At 42.2% G+C, this 21,912-nt stretch overlaps 3 protein-coding genes across 6 annotated transcripts in view; all 3 read right to left on the bottom strand.

The window, feature by feature from the left end:
* Window positions 1-6,812: 6,812 nt before the first annotated feature.
* On the bottom strand, window positions 6,813-12,713 carry LOC121571700 (gap junction alpha-3 protein-like). Of its 3 annotated transcripts, XM_041883328.2 has the most exons (4): window positions 12,437-12,713; window positions 11,043-11,104; window positions 9,124-9,711; window positions 6,813-8,958 (listed from the first exon to the last, which is right to left on the bottom strand). In XM_041883328.2, exons 3-4 carry the CDS (start codon window positions 9,674-9,676, stop codon window positions 8,348-8,350), a joined length of 1,164 nt encoding a protein of 387 aa, XP_041739262.1. In that variant the 5' UTR covers window positions 9,677-9,711; window positions 11,043-11,104; window positions 12,437-12,713; the 3' UTR covers window positions 6,813-8,347. The 3 variants fall into 3 exon arrangements, with proteins under 3 accessions (XP_041739262.1, XP_041739260.1, XP_041739261.1); XM_041883326.2 differs by having other exon boundaries at window positions 6,813-9,711; window positions 12,437-12,712; XM_041883327.2 differs by lacking the exon at window positions 12,437-12,713 and adding an exon at window positions 12,281-12,401 and having other exon boundaries at window positions 6,813-9,711.
* A 1,782-nt stretch (window positions 12,714-14,495) lies between these two features.
* Window positions 14,496-16,720, bottom strand: LOC121572826 (gap junction beta-2 protein). The gene is made up of 2 exons (XM_041884857.2): window positions 16,389-16,720; window positions 14,496-15,644 (listed from the first exon to the last, which is right to left on the bottom strand). Exon 2 carries the CDS (start codon window positions 15,615-15,617, stop codon window positions 14,805-14,807), a length of 813 nt encoding a protein of 270 aa, XP_041740791.1. The 5' UTR covers window positions 15,618-15,644; window positions 16,389-16,720; the 3' UTR covers window positions 14,496-14,804.
* A 2,756-nt stretch (window positions 16,721-19,476) lies between these two features.
* LOC121571699 (lambda-crystallin) overlaps window positions 19,477-21,912 on the bottom strand; it is a 36,826-nt gene continuing 34,390 nt past the window's right edge. For both annotated transcript variants that reach the window (XM_041883325.2, XM_041883324.2), the window contains 2 exons: window positions 20,667-20,773; window positions 19,477-20,170 (listed from right to left, as the gene is read on the bottom strand). In XM_041883325.2, the coding sequence (XP_041739259.1) occupies window positions 20,072-20,170; window positions 20,667-20,773 (206 nt within the window). In that variant the 3' untranslated portion in view covers window positions 19,477-20,071. The remainder of the gene's footprint in view (window positions 20,171-20,666; window positions 20,774-21,912) is intronic.

Below are 21,912 nucleotides of genomic sequence, written 5' to 3' on the forward strand. Positions count from 1 at the left end.
TTAAAATAATACCCATCATTCCCCACATGAACACTGCTATGCTGAGCTCCACGACAGGGATGTCTGAAAGGGGCTGCAGTGTTTCCCCTGTGTGTGACTGACGTAAGGCCTTAATGGCCATCCCACCAGAATTTCAGAGGACATAGACCCCTGTAACCTCCCCCACTATCAGTGCTAAATCTATCTAGAAATCTTAACCTTTTAAAGGGTCAAGCATAAACTTGAGGTGTTTAAACAGGCCATTTCATCATGAGCATTATGACAAAGGTATGACAACCCCTTTATTTATTTTTTTGAAGAGGCAGCTTTTTTATTTTCTATCGGTTAGAGTTGGCCAGACTCCAATAACTTGTCCCATTGATCTAAAGCTAAAACGGCCCTGTGCGCACAGCCAGACCTGCGAGAGAGCGGGCCGGGTGTAAAAACATTTTTCACCCTCTTGTTTTTTTTTTGTTTGGGCTCAATCCCCGGTTCTTTCAGGGGGCATAAAGGAAGCGCTGCGCTCAGCAGGGTCATGTGGGCAAACCCTGCAGCCCAGGCGAGGTGCAGACTATAGGTGGTGATTAGGGCCTCTAATGTGTGATGAATCCTTTTCGAATCACATGATATGAACTAATGTCGCCATTTAATTATAAAACAACAGAGTGGGAGGGGGTGAAGAGCGTACAGCTGCACCAGACCATAGAGGGGGGGGGTGGAATGGATGACAACTGCATTTCTAACGTTTTGTGCTCCAACACATGCCTCATACCCCAGTGAAGAAAGATTCAAAAAGCTCAGGGGGACTGATAGAAAGATATTAAAGTTAAACACCTGAAAACGTTTTGAGCTTTTGCCTCATTGTCAATCCTCAACAATACTGTATCTGACAGTAGCTGTTTTCTCAGCGTTATTTGCGCCCTGTGTAAATTATGGATGGTTTAGTTTGTCCTTCCCATTGGCCCAAAGAGTGGGTGAAAATACTTGAATTGTCTTTGATGGACAGGATAGTGTCCACCTCCATAACACAGGCCTCTAACCTTGGGAGCTGGTTTTAAAGGCTGGCTTTCAATAGAGGGTTGTCGGGGGTGGATTAAGTTACATTTAGGATGACCTATCCTTATTTGGGGGACTCAGGGAAGCAGTGGGCGTAGCCCTCCAACAAACACACACACAGTTCTCTCACTCAATCAGGGAGTTTTCATACTCGGACTGAGAGAAGGGCACTATGATACCCTGGCTCTGCCTGTAGGAGTCTCTGTTGAGATCAGTGCCCCTCTGCTCATTCCCATGTTCCCACATCTCTGTCACTGGGATCTTGGATGTGTTGTCATCTTTACCTCAGGTTCTCATGACAAGCCCCTCTTTCTCATGGACAGTCCCTATTGGATGCACTGTTTGGCCACACTGTAGAAAAGTCACAGGACATTAAGCACTCAATACCAGGGTTAGGATCTATCCATTTTCAGTTCAGTCTATTCATGAATAGAAAATGGCACATTATTTTCTATGTGGATACTATTCATGAATCAAATTTAATTTAACTTTCTGAATTGACAGAATTAAAAATGGAATGCATTATTTGGCCACACTGTTTTAATGTTCCAATGTCTTCACTATAGGTTTAATTAACATAATTGTTTAACCCCTCATTCTCTCTCTCACACGCACACATTCGTACCCACACACACCCTGTCACAGAATTCTGAGGCCTTGTAATAGAAGCTGATGTCTGTGGGAAGGCTATTATAGGCCCCATAAAAACATCCAGGGCACAACTGAAATAAACAACGGGGGTACTGACTGATTGATTGACTGACTGACTGGCTGACTGAAGTATTCGGACTCTGGAGCCAGTGTGAATTTGTTAGGTGATTAAAGGCTATAAATAACTGCTGTCTGTTTTAGGCCCTGGGTCTCTGTGCCCTGGCTGCATGCAGAGCAGCCTTCACCCTGCAGACCCATGCCAACCCACCAGCAATCTACCAACACTCCTCAGCCATGGGACCCTGTACTCCAGCACCTACAGTGGGGAAAAAAAGTATTTAGTCAGCCACCAATTGTGCAAGTTCTCCCACTTAAAAAGATGAGAGGCCTGTAATTTTCATCATAGGTACACGTCAACTATGACAGACAAAATGAGAAAAAAAAATCCAGAAAATCACATTGTAGGATTTTTAATGAATTTATTTGCAAATTATGGTGGAAAATAAGTATTTGGTCAATAACAAAAGTTTCTCAATACTTTGTTATATACCCTTTGTTGGCAATGACACAGGTCAAACGTTTTCTGTAAGTCTTCACAAAGTTTTCACACACTGTTGCTGGTATTTTGGCCCATTCCTCCATGCAGATCTCCTCTAGAGCAGTGATGTTTTGGGGCTGTCGCTGGGCAACACGGACTTTCAACTCCCTCCAAAGATTTTCTATGAGGTTGAGATCTGGAGACTGGCTAGGCCACTTCAGGACCTTGAAATGCTTCTTACGAAGCCACTCCTTTGCCCGGGCGGTGTGTTTGGGATCATTGTCATGCTTCATCTTCAATGCCCTTGCTGATGGAAGGAGGTTTTCACTCAAAATCTCACGATACATGGCCCCATTCATTCTTTCCTTTACACGGATCAGTCGTCCTGGTCCCTTTGCAGAAAAACAGCCCCAAAGCATGATGTTTCCACCCCCATGCTTCACAGTAGGTATGGTGTTCTTTGGATGCAACTCAGCATTCTTTGTCCTCCAAACACGACGAGTTGAGTTTTTACCATATGACATTCTCCCAATCCTCTTCTGGATCATCCAAATGCACTCTAGCAAACTTCAGACGGGCCTGGACATGTACTGTCTTAAGCAGGGGGACACGTCTGGCACTGCAGGATTTGAGTCCCTGGCGGCGTAGTGTGTTACTGATGGTAGGCTTTGTTACTTTGGTCCCAGCTCTCTGCAGGTCATTCACTAGGTCCCCCCGTGTGGTTCTGGGATTTTTGCTCACCGTTCTTGTGATCATTTTGACCCCACGGGGTGAGATCTTGCGTGGCGCCCCAGATCGAGGGAGATTATCAGTGGTCTTGTATGTCTTCCATTTCCTAATAATTGCTCCCACAGTTGATTTCTTCAAACCAAGCTGCTTACCTATTGCAGATTCAGTCTTCCCAGCCTGGTGCAGGTCTACAATTTTGTTTCTGGTGTCCTTTGACAGCTCTTTGGTCTTGGCCATAGTGGAGTTTGGAGTGTGACTGTTTGAGGTTGTGGACAGGTGTCTTTTATACTGATAACAAGTTCAAACAGCTGCCATTAATACAGGTAACGAGTGGAGGACAGAGGAGCCTCTTAAAGAAGAAGTTACAGGTCTGTGAGAGCCAGAAATCTTGCTTGTTTGTAGGTGACCAAATACTTACTTTCCACCATAATTTGCATATAAATTCATTAAAAATCCTACAATGTGATTTTCTGGATTTTTTTTCCCTCAATTTGTCTGTCATAGTTGACGTGTACCTATGATGAAAATTACAGGCCTCTCTCATCTTTTTAAGTGGGAGAACTTGCACAGTTGGTGGCTGACTAAATACTTTTTTTCCCCACTGTATCTGTTATCTCTCTAGCTTGTCCCTCTGTCTGTCTGGCTTGGCCTGTTTGATCCCAATACTAATCATCACTCTCCTCCTCCTTGTTCTGCTGGACCTACTCACATTTCTTTGTCCATTGTCATTCTCCCTACATTTTTCATCTGCTACCCACTGTTCTTCCCAACTCCCAAACATGTCCACAAGTGCAGAACAGGTGTCCATGTAATTTGTAGATGTGTAGGTTGTGTGTCCCTGCTTCCCATGAGTTCCAGGAACAGCCTGAAGGGACATTCCTTCCTCATTCTCAGGTGCTCCAGATCCAGGCTCTGCTTTAAGACTCCAGGCTCTCTACTAGACTCCCCTCAGCCTGGTCATTTGTTGTTTTAGGCAGGTTACGAATCACACATTGACTCATGTGAGTGCCCAATGTAGATATCATCGACACTTATGAGGTTCCCACATTGATGTTTTAATTCTTATTGCAGTTTACTATAATACAGTTGATTGTCTCTATATTTATCCTGGTTGTTACCACCTTTGTGCCAAACTCATATTAACTTTCTCAGAGGTTTAATGTTGGGGAGTTGGTCCACCGGTGCTGCAAAAAGTTGCTGGGTCTGTGTGACAGTGCTTAATGGATTTGTGATAGATGTTTGTCTCCAACATGTGAGACTGACACACTGGTCTCAATTTAATTATATGTGTGGATGTCTGTTCGCAGGGTAGTCAGCACTGTGGGGAGTGGTGTCACTCCTTCCTCCTTTCCAGCGCAATATCCCATTCTCACATCCCCTCTTGGAATGTGAAGAGAGGGAACGATACTTTTAAAGGTCAATGAGTGTGAGCTCTTCTTGTACAAGATGCATCCCAACTTCCCCAAGATATGATCTTCTCATGAAGGTACAGAATGGGTGTATGTGTTGCAAATGTATACTCAAGTACAGTAGATCCACATACAGGCTCAATTTTATTGATCGCCACATACACCAGATATATGGTACAAAAAGTTTATTTAGTAACAGTTTTGTAAACATTTGAGGTAAATTAACATTTACATCAACTTGTTTTTACAAAATGTCATACACAAGGCACTTCTCTTAAGACAGCATTGAAACAGGCTGCTGTTCTGAGCATAATGTAGATGGTTCCTACTCCCTGACTGGCCAGAGAAATCACACTCCGCATGACACACATCAAGAGTTTGAAGAAAGCTACTGTATATTAACCTATTGGATGAAGGGCTTGCGGGCAACTCAAAACGATACACAAGTTGCTGTGTTTAGAAGAAGAAAAGGGCCAGCTACCCAGCTAACATTCTCTCAACGTTAGTGTGACGATGTAATACAAGCTAACTAGAGAGTCACAGGAATGTTGTGAGAACACAGTGAAAGCACTGAATGAGCACACAGGAAATACTCACAGACCACTTTTTTTCTATATTTGAAAACCCAAACTTTCTGCAATCGTCTCAGACCATGATTTAACTTATAGATGTATCCTATATTCACATTTTACGTAATTTTTTAAAATACTGTCTTTAATGCAAAGAGCCGCTGTGTTTAACTGTTAAGACATTTTCCTTTAAGGATTATAAACATCGGCAGTCTGGTGTCTTTTCCACTCTCTCTCCTACCAATATAAACTTCTTAGAACAGCATGTTTTGCCTAAATGTGCAAATATTTTATCTTTTTACTAAAATGTAAACTTTGAGAACCAAAATGACAAATGCAAATAACACAGATTTTTTGTGGTTTGGTACATTTAAATAGTTGAAATGAAAAGGTAACATACATTGGGAAAAACAGATTGTTCCAATAAGAGTAACACTGTTATAAGCAAAGCATTGCGTAGTCTCCTTGGGTAGTCTCTCCTCGGGTAGTCTCTCCTCTGGTAGTCTCTCCTCGGGGTAGTCTCTCCTCTGGTAGTCTCTCCTCGGGTAGTCTCGCCTCGGGTAGTCTCTCCACAGGTAGTCTCTCCTCGGGTAGTCTCTCCTCTGGTAGTCTCTCCACGGTTGGAACTATGGTTCTGGTAGTCTCTCCGCGGTTGGAACTATGGTTCTGGTAGTCTCTCCGCGGTTGGAACTATGGTTCTGGTAGTCTCTCCACGGTTGGAACTATGGTTCTGGTAGTCTCTCCACGGTTGGAACTATGGTTCTGGTAGTCTCTCCACGGTTGGAACTATGGTTCTGGTAGTCTCTCCGCGGTTGGAACTATGGTTCTGGTAGTCTCTCCGCGGTTGGAACTATGGTTCTGGTAGTCTCTCCACGGTTGGAACTATGGTTCTGGTAGTCTCTCCACGGTTGGAACTATGGTTCTGGTAGTCTCTCCACGGTTGGAACTATGGTTCTGGTAGTCTCTCCATGGTTGGAACTATGGTTCTGGTAGTCTCTGCACGGTTGGAACTATGGTTCTGGTAGTCTCTCCACGGTTGGAACTATGGTTCTAGTAGTCTCTCCACGGTTGGAACTATGGTTCTGGTAGTCTCTCCACGGTTGGAACTATGGTTCTGGTAGTCTCTCCACGGTTGGAACTATGGTTCTGGTAGTCTCTCCACAGTTGGAACTATGGTTCTGGTAGTCTCTCCACGGTCGGAACTATGGTTCTGGTAGTCTCTCCACGGTTGGAACTATGGTTCTGGTAGTCTCTCCACGGTTGGAACTATGGTTCTGGTAGTCTCTCCACGGTTGGAACTATGGTTCTGGTAGTCTCTCCACGGTTGGAAATATGGTTCTGGTAGTCTCTCCACGGTTGGAACTATGGTTCTGGTAGTCTCTCCACGGTTGGAACTATGGTTCTGGTAGTCTCTCCACGGTTGGAACTATGGTTCTGGTAGTCTCTCCACGGTTGGAACTATGGTTCTGGTAGTCTCTCCACGGTTGGAACTATGGTTTTTAGTTTGCATTGAATGTTTGTTATTGCGTTTATTTCTGATCCTTCTCTAACTATAAACTATTAGCATATGGTAATTTGAAGGTATAAGAAATATGTAAGAAATACATACATTTTGGTACAAGTGTGGTACTATACCAATCATGTTTCACAAGTAATTTAAGAAAAGGCCTATTTTAAGTGAATTATTGTGTTGTGCAATTACTTGGATAGCTTTTCAGGTATTCAAGATGGTTCAGGTAATCTAGAAGGTGAAATATTACATTTACGCTAACTAGACGGAAGCCTGTGCTTCCCAATGCTTACAACAGGTGTAGTAGTCAGTAATAGTTGAGCTTCTATCAAGTTGTTAACTGAAATGCAAAAAAAAAGAAGATATGGGGATTTACTTTTCATCCTGGCGTTATGGCACTTGCAACGTCATTGCATTTGTCAGTTTTGTACCAAATAGCTGTTTTGGTTGTCACAAACTGACTACAGTTTTGAAATTAGATTTAATTATAATTCAATTCTGTAAAAAAAAATAGCACTTTTAGGAAAAAACTATAAAGTATCACGTGATTTATGAGAGTGAGTTTCGCTCAACGTGAAGATGCAATTATTAAAAGGTGATATTGTGTTTATGATGGCAGCAATAATATTTACCCTCTTAAATTGAAGCATTTGGTTTATATTTGTTTTCAACCTCTTTAGAATTGGATGTTAACTTTTCATTGTGCACATGGCAGTATGCTTTTTAATTTCAGGCAAAAATAATACTTTATTTGCTTAATTTCTGCATTCGAGAATCAACTGTAGGAGCAGGGGCTGGAACCATGGAACCTTATAACAGCTGTGGACTACAAGAACACATTCAACTTCTAGTTTTGACCCATAATCCGGTTATAGTTTGTGTGTAAATGATTTGTTCAGTAAGTGGATCCTGGGTAAAACTAAGACAGATAAATGCACCTGCAGACCTGTTAGTGAATCAGTGAGTTGTAGTTTTGCCTTTACAGATTCCACTATTACTCTTCAAACACATAATACAAAAAATAGCTTAGCTATTTCCTGAATATTATAAAAATAAAAGTTATTTAGATTGTGAAATTCAGGAAGTGTCAAAGTACAATATAAAAGTTCAATAATGAACAAGTAAATGTTATCCCCATATTGGTGTCATCGCTGACATTGAACAGTATTCTTCATCTTAGAGAAAGAATGAGAGCATACATGTTGTTGGATTTAGTTTGTCTTGCAAGCAACTTTCTATGATACACCATAAAAATAGTTTAAAGTAAATTGTTTTAAGAAAGGCTCAACTTGAAGGAACTGTATAACAGCATAAGAGTAAAAATACTAAACACACAAGTGGTTTCAAAACACCCTGTACTTGTTCCACATAACAATTTTATTCGAAGTTGGTTCTCAGCAATTTGCCAACCGAACTCAACGACTTGATGAATGTACAGTATCATTCCTAATTGGAATAAATAGGTTTTTATGTTAATCAAATAAACACAACAACAACAACCACTGTTGACAAGAGCACATTGACACATACCAGGCCATTGAAACCAAAAGCAAACAAAAAAGTTACTTGGCCATTTTAAACTGGAATTAGAACCATAAAGTCCCCTGATGTCCAGTATATCGAAGCCTTCAGCTTGTCAGACCATTTTAACCCACATTGCACAATCAGACTGTGCGCATTTTTTATAATAACACGTATGCTACAACTCACCGATTGCACTGATATCAACTGATGTTAATAGATATATACTAGGCAACAACTCCAGTTCCAGCCCCCAGCCTCACATTGCCTCCATAAAAAAACAAATATATATATATATATATATATATATATATATATATTGTACTTTTTATATAGAAAAATCATTGGGGCTTTGGGAGGTTGGAGGTTTATTTAGGGGGACTGACTATACTGCCAAGTCGTTGGGCCTGGCTCTGATGCTGCTGCTCTTGCTGGCCCTGCTGAGCCGGCGAGGGTCTGTGACCATAACGGGGGGCTCGTGCATTTCCACTGTGGTGGTGACGTGGCCTCCCTCCTGATCAACATTTCCCCCACTCAAACTGCCCCCACTGGAGCTGGGGCTGCTGGTGGTGGTGGGGGGAGCAGCGTCACGAGGCTGCTGCTCACTATCAGAGGAGGAGGAGGATGAGGAGGGAGAGGAGGAGGAGGAGGTGGCCTTCATCTCCCGAGTCTGCTCCTCGGTGGCCATGTTGGCCCAGTTCTGCTGAGTGGTCAGCCTGTGGTTGTTGTTGCTGCTCATGTAGTAGGAGGATGAGGGCTCCTCCTGCAGTGGGTCCATCTTGAACTCTGCCAGGGAGGCTTCTGCCATGGGCGGCAGGAACGCACCGCTCCCAGCCGTCACGTCTGTGTACATCGGTGGGTAGCTGAGGTTGGGAAGGGCAGTTCTGGAGGCTGAAGTCATGGACTCAGGCCCCACACCATCAGAGCGAGGCAGCAATGCATGATCAGGGGTGACCATTCCCTGTTTAACTTTCTTCCACCCAAGGTGATAGATCTCTAACAAATTCAGCAAAAGAGACAAGCAAGCCACCACAAGCATAAATATGATGAAAATTGACTTTTCAGTGGGCCTAGATATGAAGCAGTCCACAGTGTTGGGGCAGGGCCACCGTGCACACTTGTATAGCGGCCTCAGCTGGAAGCCATAGAGAAAATACTGACCTAAAATGAACCCCACTTCAAACAGGGTCTTGAATATGATGTTGAACACATAGGTGCGCAGCAGGGCACCCCTAATGCGAATCTTCCCATGCTCATCCCTGATAGGTGGCTTCTCCTTTTTACCACCTCCTCGTCGTCCTCCTCTTCCTCCACCTGCATCCCCTTCGCCGTTGTAAAGGAGTTCTTTCTCCTCCTGGAGTCTGATGGCCTTTCGCAGCTCCTCCTCCTTCTCTTTCCGCTTCTCCTCCATGCGGACGATGTGCAGTACGTGACCCAGGTAGATGAGTGTTGGCGTGGACACAAAGATGATCTGCAGCACCCAGAAGCGAATGTGTGAGATGGGGAAAGCCTCATCATAGCAGACGTTCTCACAGCCAGGCTGCTGTGTGTTGCAGGTGAAGTCAGACTGCTCATCGCCCCACACATCCTCGGCTGCCGCTCCCAGCACCAGGATCCTGAAGATGAAGAGGACAGTCAGCCAGACCTTGCCGATTACTGTCGAGTGTTCCTGTGCATTCTCCAACAGACGCCCCAGAAAGCTCCAGTCACCCATGCTTCAAGATTTCTAGCCTAGGGAGAAAGTACAGTCTGGAGCGTACAGAGGGAGGAGGGGAAAAAGAGATTGTCAGGAAACCTGTCAAAGTGATGCTGTGTAACATAAAGTATAAACGGCAGTCGAAAAAAACATGGACAGAGAAGCACTACACACCTAGAGCGAGAAAGCAGAGTTCTTGTCACCCACAAACATACAAAGGGTTAATCACACTTCACATTGGCACAACACATTAAGCGCTTATTAAAATGAATTCCATAAAATGGCCTTGAAAAAGTAATTGACGTAAACCGCTGAATCAATTGTCTCAATTGGTCAAAGGAAGTGAACGGTATAGAAATGTTCTGTAATGCCATATAATTTTGTGAAGCCCCCTATTTCACTATTTAGCTTAGAACTATGAACCTGACATTTATGCTAACACTTTCACTCTCCTGTTCTCTCTCTCTCCCACTCTTTCTCTCAGTTACTGTCAAACACACACACTCACACACACATGCACTCCCATACACTCTCTCTCTTTCTCGCTCTCTCACCTGCTCGCTCCACTGCCCAGATGGCATGTGCTGAGATCAACATTATAATGTTCAAAAACAGCAGCAAGCAGAGGTTGGGCTGCGGTGTGTAGGCTCTGACACACACGACTCCCACTGTTACAGATCCAACAGAGCCATAGGGGGTCAAGTCCAAAGATATAACATACCATCTTCAACATCTAATAGCCTTTTATATCCTATGATGTACAGAATGACTTTTACATTGAGAACGGAGGCAGCTATAGGCCTCTTTAACATTATGATCATTATTAATTATTAATTAGCTAAATCTAATACATCTGTAACTCACTTGTTAAAAAAGGATGAGAGAAAAATAACCAATGCAGAGGCCATTTGATGTTTGAGTCTGAAAAATGTGTGCTCTTTTAATGGCAATTGAATGGTCATTTGTATCAGAAATTGCAGCCTATAAATGCAAATACACCATACTCACAATTACATGCATTGACTAAGCTATTAACTATGCAATAATGTATCCTGTCATGCGGCATAAGTTAAACCAAACAGAATTATCAGATGACACTTTCCCATATGTGATGGTCAAAAACAAGCTTTTAGAAAGATTTTTAACTAACCTCTGAATATATGTTTGAAACTAAGGCATTGCACAACATTCGCCAGCCCTAGTCACACGAAACACTGTTGAATACAGGAGCATGAAGACAAATAGGCCTCCTGCCCCTTGTTATCGATATATAGCGCTTGGTTAGCGTTGTTCACATGAACTTGCCAGTAGATAGCTGCCTATCAATCTACTATTCACACCAAAAGCAAAACACAAGCAGAAACATAAAATAGTTGGAACTTACTCAAATGTTTTTGTATTGAGGGTAATAAATCCATCGACTAGGGTTCAGAATATATATGACACCTGTAACGAAAAAAATGATACATTAATTAACATATTCGTCCATTAATGTATTTCCATCAAACCCAAACTAAAAAGAATCCTATTCACTTAGATTTAAGCAGACTGGCACATAAAAATATTATTTTGTTTAATGATGGGTATTCTTTGGTTTACTAGTATTTTTTCACTCTTATTGAAGTTACATTACCATAATCTGATTCATAACTAGTATGGCGTCATGAATTAGGATGTTAATTAGATTGGCAAGACAGGCATTTTGACTAATAATTTATATGCAAATAAAACTGTTCACCTATTTCTCTCTCCTTATAAATAGGCCACCCCATAGTTTGTATCCGTATTAAAATATTGTAAAAAAAAAAATGTATATATATATAGGCCTATATAGTTCACAGCAAATACATATTAAATATATATTAAGAAGTGCTAACATTATAGACCTACACATATTAAAAGGGCTACAACTTCAGAAAAATCGATACCAAAAGTGTTGTTCGATGGACCTGATGATGACCCACCCCAAATGAATGCTGGTCTCATCAGAATTGGAAGTGCTGATCAAGGGAAATACTAACTAACTATTGAAGTCGTCTGGGCTATGGGATACATAAATGACTGTATAAAATAATACAGAATGCTTTAAAATGTATATGTTTAATGTATTTGCATTATCACTGCTATTATTAGGCTAGTATAAGGACTACATTATTAGAATACCATATCTGATAAGGTTGGAACGCTGCATGATCTTTTTTTTTTTGTCTAAACACGTGTATCAGTCCAGAAAATGTCTAATCAGTTTATACAAATCGAATACAATGAATATCAGATGTTTTATAAAGGTTTGTTTTACATTAAATAAGTCATATTGATTAATTTGATCAAGTTCAGATAGCCTGCAGTAACCTACAATGTGTGCTGCCTCACACAAGCCGACAACACAGAGGATGCCAGATAGGCTTTGTGTCCACTGGCTCTTTTTAAGCATCCCTTTGTTATCCTATAATGTAAACCTGATTATAATAGACGGTTACTACTGTAATTTATAAGAATTAAATAGGCCCACTCAACATTGAAATTGTCATTAAATAAAATGTGCATTGATATTGATTTACCAGCATCACGGTCTAGGACGACAGTGCCGGGAAAGATATTCACACCTAATTTCAATCATACCTTAAACTGAGGAAGCCCAACTTAAATATCGAAAGCAATATCCGTGTGCCATTGGTGCCATATTTTGAGTGCGTTGGATAGCCTACAGACCTCCCAAGGAAGCTGGTGCCCTCCCCTCTCCCCTGTCCCCAAATTCTGGCAGCCCTGCCAGCTTACCAAACTCTTTTAAACGCAGCCAGGCCAAGATAATCATGCACAAACTTCTTTACACGTGGATTCGCCGCCAAACTTGCGCAAGAAAAGTTAGCTTTTCGAGACGAATTTAACTTGGAGATGGGTGTCCGCGAAGCGCAGCTCCCTCCGGTTCCCAGCCATCGCGACTGTCACATTGTGTGACCATGCATGAGTGAATTCAGAAAGTCATCACCCTGGACCAATGCACGCCACGCCCCTGTAAACTTTTTTAAAAAACGAATCAGTCAAGTTTCAACTAGGCTATGCAGTCTGGGGGTGTATGTCATCCCGGAAAAGTGGGTTCTGCGTTCATTCTTTTACATCTGACCTTTGGCCTACTATAGTGGCTGAATTTGGCCATTTTGACAATACAGTAGGCCTATACAGTAACCCACCTGTGAGAAATAGTTCATTTGGAATGCTGGAGAGAACATAGGCCTGTCAAATAAAAGATTGATGTGATTTAGGTATTTATGATTCTACACCTCACTATAATACAATGAACTTACTTGTCATATATGGCTTTCAAAAGTTAGACTGCAAATCAAGTCATCCACCCCAAAACCCATTTCTATAACCTCCTGCCCTCTCTTGGTTGTCCAGAGAAGCGCATCCCAGTGACTGAGGTTGATGCACATGCAATCAATCATTGTTATTACAACCAATAGTCCAATAGTATGAAAGCAATAAGTATCTTTCTTTTTTTATTATTAAACAGTCTCAAGACTGGGGGTCAAAGTGCAGATATTTAATACAAAAATACAAATCAAACACCCTTCATTTTTCAAAAAACATTAAGTTAGAAAGCTAATAGATATGTCCTAACTCCTTTGGCATTTCCTCCAAACAGTCACAAAATAAAAACAGAAATAATCACAATATAAAAATACAAATAGCGCCTCTACAACTGAAGATCGAGGGAAAGTCCTTACCTCTTCACAGGGAACAGTCAGATTGTCACTACAGTGATACAAGTTATGGTGGTCCAACCTCTACATGTATTTTTGGACAGAGCACATTAAGCCATTTTTGCCTGTAGATCAGCCTGCTTACTCACGTTGAAAGAGGTGCAGTGATTAGTTCAGTGGCTAAAATAAGGAACAAGCTGAAAGACGATACACCTTTTTAGGCTCTGTAGCCAGGTTTACCACCAGTCTTGACAACAATAGGCCGTGTCTGTCACAGTTGGCATAATGCTCAGAGGGCCAGTTTCCAGGACCCAGCTTAAGACTACTCTTGGACCAAAAAGCACTTTCCAATGGATATTCCTAATTGAGCATGCTTTCTAGTCCAGGAATAGGCTTCATCTGGGTCCAGGAAACCTGCCCAGAATGTTCAACTGCATCAGCCATCTTTCCTGAAAACATTGTGCTCAATATACAGCATCATGTATTACATATACACTATTTGACACTGCTGATAGTGACTCTCAAGGCACTGCATTTTAAAATTGCTTTAGTACTCGAGAAATGTCACTGGTCGCTGTTAGAATGCAGGCAGCGATGTGTACAGGTGTGAGCCTCAATTAGAACTTGGAGCTATACTGCACATTTGTGAGTTTCTGCTTTGGTAAAGTCTCCCACAAAAGCTGAACAAGTAATGTAAACCAATTCTGGTTGCTCTCCACAATAAAAACATAAAACTCCTGCAAACTCATTGTAAACCAGAAGGTGGTACTCTAGGCCCATTTTTCCCTTCTGGTCAACTTCCCACTCCCTGAACAGACATACAGCGCAAACATACAAGCACCTTAAATTCGGCCTCCCGAGTGGCAGTGGTCTAAGGCACTGCATCGCAGTGCTAGCTGTGCCACTAGAGATCCTGGTTCGAATCCAGGCTCTGTCTTGGCCGGCCGCGACCGGGAGACACAAGTGGCGGCGCACAATTGGCCCAGCGTCGTCTAGGGTAGGGGAGGGAATGGCCGGCAGGAGATGTAGCTCAGTTGGTAGAGCATGGCGTTTGCAAGGCCAGGGTTGTGGGTTCAATTCCCACGGGGGGTATGAAAAAAATAAAAATAGAAAATAAATAATAATAATGTATGCACTCACTAACTGTAAGTCGCTCTGGATAAGAGTGTCTGCTAAAATGTAAAAAAAATAAAATAAATTGATATCAATAACAATAATACATCAATTCTAACACATTAAACTTTTACAACTCTAAAAGTAGTGTAGGGCACAGAGAGAAATATCCTCTACATCAACAGACTCAGGATTAGGCTGGTCCTCAGCTGCTACATGCATTCCAGAATAAAAGTATGGTCTCATCTCATGGTAACAAAATATTGATAGATTTCTACTCCCTAGTTCTCTGCAGTCTCTAATGGAGAAGAACAGGCACTGTGCTGTCCTCACACAGTCTTGTTGCTGGAGGAATCGGAAACAGAGGACAGCAGAATCTCATTCTTTTTATTCTGTAGTAGAGACTTGTCCAGGGTCATGTTATCAGGGTGAGCGTGGTTCTTCTTGGACATCCTGGCGGAGCACCTCATCAGGGCCTTGGCGATGAGGTAGGCCAGCTCGGCAACGTTGAGCACCATGCAGACAGACGATGAGACCACCATGAAGATGGTGAATATGGTCTTCTCCGTGGGTCGTGAAATGAAGCAGTCCACCTTATTGGGGCAGGGCCATTGCTCACACTTCACCAGACGAGGCATCTGGAAGCCGTCGTAGACAAAGTAGAGTGCGTACATGAAGCCAGCCTCAAAGATGAGGCGGAAGAACAGGCTGCAGGTGTAGGTCCACCACAGAGTCCCAGTGATGGGCAGACGCCTCCTCTTTAGGGTCTCCAGGTCCACCTGCCTGGTCTTGTCATCACCACCACTTCGTGAGGCCGTGGCGATGATGTGCCTCTTGTCCCCACTCTTCCTGTAAGCCACATGCATGGCCACCAGCAGGGCCGGCGTGGACACGAAGATCAGCTGTAGGCACCAGAGGCGGATGTGTGACACTGGGAAGAAGTGGTCGTAGCAGACGTTCTTGCAGCCAGGCTGCTGGGTGTTGCAGGTGAAGCCAGCCTGCTCGTCTCCCCACACGCTCTCTGCAGCCAGTACCAGGATGGTGATACGGAAGAGGAAGAGAACAGACAGCCAGATCTTCCCCAGGCTGGTGGAGTGTTTGTTCACCCCGCCCAGCTGGGTGTACAGAGCCACCCAACTCATCTCTAAGGCAACTTTGGCTCAGACCACCTGGAGAACACAAGAATGGAAAGAAAGGTACAAATGAATTTCAGTTCTTAGTGGACATCAAAGGTTCCATTTTCCGAAATCCAAACAGCCCACTTGGTTGGAAAACAGTAGGCCTACATCACTGTTAAGTGTTTGAGTTTTTCTCATTTCATAAACCTAACCAAAAGGTCCAACCCAGAAGTATTCAACTGAACACTAAGTGGTGTTTCTCTCCAATACATTTCAAGACAACATGAGAGTACCCAATCATGTGCATTTTACCAGTAGGCCTATGGTTTCATGAGTCTTCTCAAGTACCCCCTGTGGATAGGCCAAGTACCCCCAGGGGTCCTGGTTGGGAACCACTGATGTACAGTATATAATGTGTGTTTTCAGTCAAGTAATTACCTTTACACAACACTGGCTAGTGGCTATCAAAAGTGAGGCTATATTGACAGATGGATCAAAATAATCATGTCACACAAGAAAGTGAATTCCCATTAACTTAGAGACAAATCAATGAAAAAGCTTTTGTTTTAATTATAATAGGCTACAAAATGCCAGAAACGGTCCATAACAATTTGCCAATCAATCACATTATATCAAGTTTGGTTTCCTCATCGAATTTCTAACCTGACAATTCTAACCTGTATATAAGGGGGAAAACATCTAAATCTCAATCACCAGTGGCTGTATCATTACATAAAGCCGAATAAGACCGTTGAGTATGCGGAACGAATGATTCACAAATCACAGCTAACTCACCTCCCACTTTCTCGGAATTTCAGCAAACTTCCATTAACTTCAATTTTCGGTGCTCTTTTAACGCCGTCTTGTCAAGTAACTCCAAACGCAGAATAGTAAAGTGTGAGTTGTTTGGACACAAGTCCAACTGAGAAAGCTGCGCGTGTGAGCTCTGGAGAGATGCACCTGAGTTCTTATAATCTTTCAATTTTCGGTGCTCTTTTAACGACGTCTTGTCAAGTAACTCCAAACGCAGAATAGTAAAGTGTGAGTTGTTTGGACACAAGTCCAACTGAGAAAGCTGCGCGTGTGAGCTCTGGAGAGATGCACCTGAGTTCTTATAATCTTCTCCTCTTGAGGAGGATCCACCGGGGCGGGACTAAGGAAAAGAGCACTCATCAACCCCACTCGCTAATCGGAATACTGGGACATGTTCAGGACAGAGTAGGCCTATGTGAGCGGAGTTGAGCAGTCGGAAAAAGCGCTCTGCAGCTCCAAGTCCTTTTCAACCGCTCTGCTAAAAAACGCTCCTTTCTCAATGGAAAAAAAACTGCCGCTCCAAATTCCCTCCATTCATTAAAATCACAATTTAACCAACACCCATGTATTTTTTATGACTACCAGGGCCTACTATTTGGTTTTGAAGTATTGAAACCAAACCATAGGATTTCAATGAAAAGTATTTTAATAAACAACCGGAAACGGGGACAGTAAGAATCGCTCATCATTTTAAATAGGCTACATGTCATTTAAACAGCATATACACTCTCTAAATAGGCCAGGAGCCAGACAGGTAGCCTAAGAAGGAACGAAAATGAATTATTGTATTATTTATTCAAGGCTGTAGCCTACAAAGAAATACAGTACATTTTAAAGCATTTGCGAGTTCGACACACTAGGCTGGCAGGGACATTAAGCGCTCAGCATTTACATAACATTTAGTTGTATTAAATCATTAGTCTATAAATTGCACATATAGCCTGTGACTTACTTATAATTAAATTCAAATGCCTTATTAGACTACATCTACATTGCCTTTTAATTTTTTTCATTAAATAATAATAAAACATAAAACAACCCCAAAAAATTGGGGGGCTTGCCTGTTTTGCATGTTATTTTGGCATTAATACGTGTCACTTATCAGTTTCCAAACAATGTAAAAAACAAATAAATAAAAACTATTTGAGTTAATAAAGCCGCATCCAAAGATGGTCTATTTTTTTGCTTTATTGAGTAAGGCAGCTCCAAAATGCAGGTGTTTCAGCCTAGCTCAGTGCTTTCTGTGGTGGTGGGGCAGCCAGCGGAAAATATGGAGCTTAGGTGTTGGTAATGTTCTCTAGTTGCACCATGATTGGCTCAGTGTTCTGTCACTCATTGGGACACTATGTCACCGCCAAGTATAAGGGTAGAGCTCGAAAATTCAAGCCCCTTGGGTGCTGCCATAGAGTTACATTAGAAGTGCCCATCCAAGAAGGCTCAAGGTCATTGGCCACAGATAAAATGACGTCCAATCACGTTATATCTACAGTAGCTTTGATTGGAATGATCATGTCAACATCATACTTTCAACATCTTAGCTAGCAGTCATCATCAAGAATGAAGTCGACAATCTACTGGCAAATCCTTATTAATCCTTGTCATACGAAGAGAAATAATGAAGAGAAATTATAGATAAAACGTATCGTGCACATCGGCCATTGGACATAAACATTACACAACAAGTTGGAAATCGCAAATTCAACAATGAATGGTTTGGAAGGAATCAGTGGCTAACTGCAAACATTGAAAAGCAATCACTAGCCTGCTATTCAGTGGAGTGGCTGTGTGGTCCCAAGTCTGGGATTAAGGGTATCTTTTCCAAGCTTAAAATGATAAACATTCAACATCGGCCATGCTGTCAATGAAGCATGATTTGTGCCGCGCTCAAAATAACTGTTAACTCGGAACTGTGAAATCTGACTTCAGTGAGTTCAAGACAACTGGGAACTCGGGAGAAATGAGCTCCGACTGGGAAAATACGTTTTGAACGGTCATCCAACTCGGAATTGTAAATCCAGAACTCGGGCCTCTTTCTAGAGCTACGACCTGAAGATCACTGACGTCATCATGATTCAACCTTGTTTTTTTCAGAGTTCCCAGTTGTCTTGAAAGCACCATAGATCCAGAGAATGCCAGACTTTGATGACAAAGTTTGACGACAAAATTTGCCCATGAAGGACCGCTGCGCCACCCTCCAGTTCAAGTGAGCACAGCACAACAAGGTGAGTCCAAAAATGTATTGTATGCTGCTGCATAAATGATGTAATATGCCAGGGAGATACAGTTAAAGTCGGAAGTTTACATACACTTAGGTTGGAGTCATTAAAACTCGTTTTTCAACCACTCCACACATTTTTTACATGCTAAAATCGCCACTGATTGTATAAATAGAACGAAAATTAACGAAACTTTTAAGAGATCAGATTTTTTGTTAATAAATACTTTGCTACAATGACACACTTAGCTAGCTACCAACCTCGTTTATTTCTGTTAACATTTGCACGTAGCACGTACACCATCACGCTTTCGGGATACTTTTCTTTTCAGATTCCACAATGATTCCTTAGTTGTGGACACTACATCACCGCACTCCCTCTCTTGCTCTCGGTCCTCTTTATCTTTGTAAGTCACCTTGATTTTTCACCTCAGTGTGTTATCAGTTTCTTTATGAAAATATTTAATATACTAAATGACAGTAGCTAAAGCAAGGGGCTATAGCAGCACACAAGTAGACTACAAGTGCATGCTGGGCCGGGCATGCCCTGAGCTCCAGTCAAATAGGTCACGCTCCACTCCTCGCTCTGCTCCAGCTCTGCTCACATACTCTGGTTCAGGAGGGTGCAACTTTTAGATGAATGTGTCTGTCATGTAGAGTAGAGTGTTGTATCAGCTCTATATGATTAAACATTATGAAGGTTTTATCTAATTTCACTGAATACATCCTGTGATCACATTAATTTCAAATTTACTGTTGACAGATCGAGACACAACACAGAAAGAGACACTTGAATTCGGTGTTAATTTGGTCAAGCATACTGTATAAAGTACATAGTCATCATGAGTCACAAGATCACCTGAACAATTTATTTTTATGTTCAACACATTTAACAGATCCCAATCATAGCTGTCCAAAATGTGACACAACACAATATGAAAAACCCTATGATGTATCCTCAATCAATTCATGTTTCTTATTTATTTTAAATCTCTAGTTCTTGATAAGGACAATTAAAATGTATTACAATCCTTGAAAAATGCAACATTGTAATCAAACAAATCGAACAAAAACGTTTTTCACATTAATAATTCCAATTCATAATTCAAGAAGCCATTGTGGTATGACCAAACCATTAATTCCCTTGTCTGATCATCAACTTGTTGATTGCATAAAACATGTGGTGGTTATATTTCTGAGATCCCCAGATTAGTATATTTTGTGTGATGGCTCCTACAGTAACATCCCAGATTGGTTGAGCGATTGTGTGTGAGGACTCAGGGCTACAGTATTCAGTAACATCCCCAGTGTAGGCACCACTGAGAGATCAGGTCATCCTCATCACCATGCTCCTCGGGCTGAGTGAGGGTCAGTGAAGGCCTGAGTGATGGACAGCAGAGTCTCAGACACCAGCCCACCCTGTTCATCAGTGGTGGTGATAGTCCTGTGGTCACTTTTTGAGCTTGGCCAGGCCCATGAGGAGCTGATCCCTCATCTCTCTCCTGGCAGACAGGTGCTGCGGGTCAGCTGGGATCAGCTCACACATCTCCTGTAGGGATACATCAGAAGAGGAAGGGAGGGAGGGAGAGGATGAGATTGGTAGAGAGATCATTAATTGTAGTTTTAGCTGCTGGGATTTCTTTCCGCTATTGGCCTGGTAAAATATTTCCTTGGTTGGATACACTTGGATGCATTAAATCGGTCCAATTTGAAATATTTTATGCTTGTGAAATATTTTATGCTTATGGTCAGGGTGTTCTCACACGACGGCCTCCATCTGAGTGTGGATAATGATGTTTGAACAGCCTGACGGCATGTGGTTGAGTAATGTCTAATTAACAGAGTATAGTCCTAGAGGGGGAAATATGTAGAACGCTCGACCTTGAGCTCCTTGGACTAAAAGTTCCATACGTAAACATTGCCCTCTTTGAACTAACCCAGTTTTTCGCACTTTCTTGAACTTGATGAGTCAAATCTGAAGATATTTTTCCTAGAATCTAGAGGAGTTAGTACAAACAGTACAACACACAAACACATAAGCCTACTTTGTTGATGCGCTTGGCTGCCTCCCCAGAGAATTCGGGAACAGGTCCAAAGGCGGTCAGAACGCTCCTCATGCCCTCTCTGTAGCGCTGGAGATAGTCCTCCAGACCTGGGGGAGTGGACCATACAGAGAAGGTTGGCCAGACTTTAAGTCAATGAGAAGATCTTATTTGTATTTGTTTCAGACGTTCAGAACAGCAAAACAGATCTGCATGGTCTCACTATGACCAAAAATTAACGTCTTCCAAGTAATTTAGTCGTATTCTATAATGATTCTAGTAAGTGCTCTAGAGTTCTAGGGTTTAAGCATTTAAATTAGTAACTTGTTTATTGGGTGTAAAATGCTATTCCCCCTGTTTTCTTACTACCAAGTTGAACAATAAATGTGTACATGAACATTACAGGGACAGACTAAAGCTAACACTTCAGTGTGATAACTGCAGCTACGTCCAGCTAAGCTCTCTCACAGAGTTACACTACCAGTCAAAAGTTTTAGAACACCTACTCATTCAAGGGCTTTTCTTTATTTTTAATATTTTCTACATTGTACAATAATAGTGAAGACATCAAAACTATGAAATAACACATATGGAATCATGTAGTAACCAAAATAGTGTTAAACAAATCAAAATGTGAGATTCTTCAAATAGCCACCCTTTGCCTTGATGACAGCTTTGCACACTCTTGGCATTCTCTCAACCAGCTTCACCTGGAATGCTTTTCCAACAGTCTTGAAGGAGTTCCCACATATGCTGAGCACTTGTTGGCTGCTTTTTCTTCACTCTGCGGTCCGATTGGTTGAGGTCAGGGGATTGTGGAGGCCAGGTCATCTGATGCAGCACTCCATCACTCTTCTTCTTGGTCAAATAGCCCTTACACAGCCTGGAGGTGTGTTGGGTCATTGTCCTGTTGAAAAACAAATGATAGTCCCACTAAGCCCAAACCAGATGGGATGGCGTATCGCTGCAGAATGCTGTGGTAGCCATGCTGGTTAAGTGTGCATTGAATTCTAAATAAATCACAGACAGTGTAACCAGCAAAGCACCCCCACACCATAACACCTCCTCCTCCATGCTTTACAGTGGGAAATATACATGCGGAGATCATCCCTCCACCCACACCGCGTCTCACAAAGACACGGCGGTTGGAAACAAAAATCTCAAATTTGGACTCCAGACCAAAGGGCACATTTCCACCAGTCTAATGTCCATTGCTTGTGTTTCTTGGCCCAAGCAAGTCTCTTCTTTT

Source organism: Coregonus clupeaformis, chromosome 29 (genome assembly GCF_020615455.1).
Source record: "Coregonus clupeaformis isolate EN_2021a chromosome 29, ASM2061545v1, whole genome shotgun sequence".
Taxonomy (NCBI): domain Eukaryota; kingdom Metazoa; phylum Chordata; class Actinopteri; order Salmoniformes; family Salmonidae; genus Coregonus; species Coregonus clupeaformis.

Excerpts from the sequence above, each read along its gene's own strand:
- LOC121572826 (XM_041884857.2), bottom strand. The coding sequence starts at position 15,617 with ATGAGTTGGGTGGCTCTGTACACCCAGCTGGGCGGGGTGAACAAACAC.
- LOC121571700 (XM_041883326.2), bottom strand. The coding sequence starts at position 9,676 with ATGGGTGACTGGAGCTTTCTGGGGCGTCTGTTGGAGAATGCACAGGAA.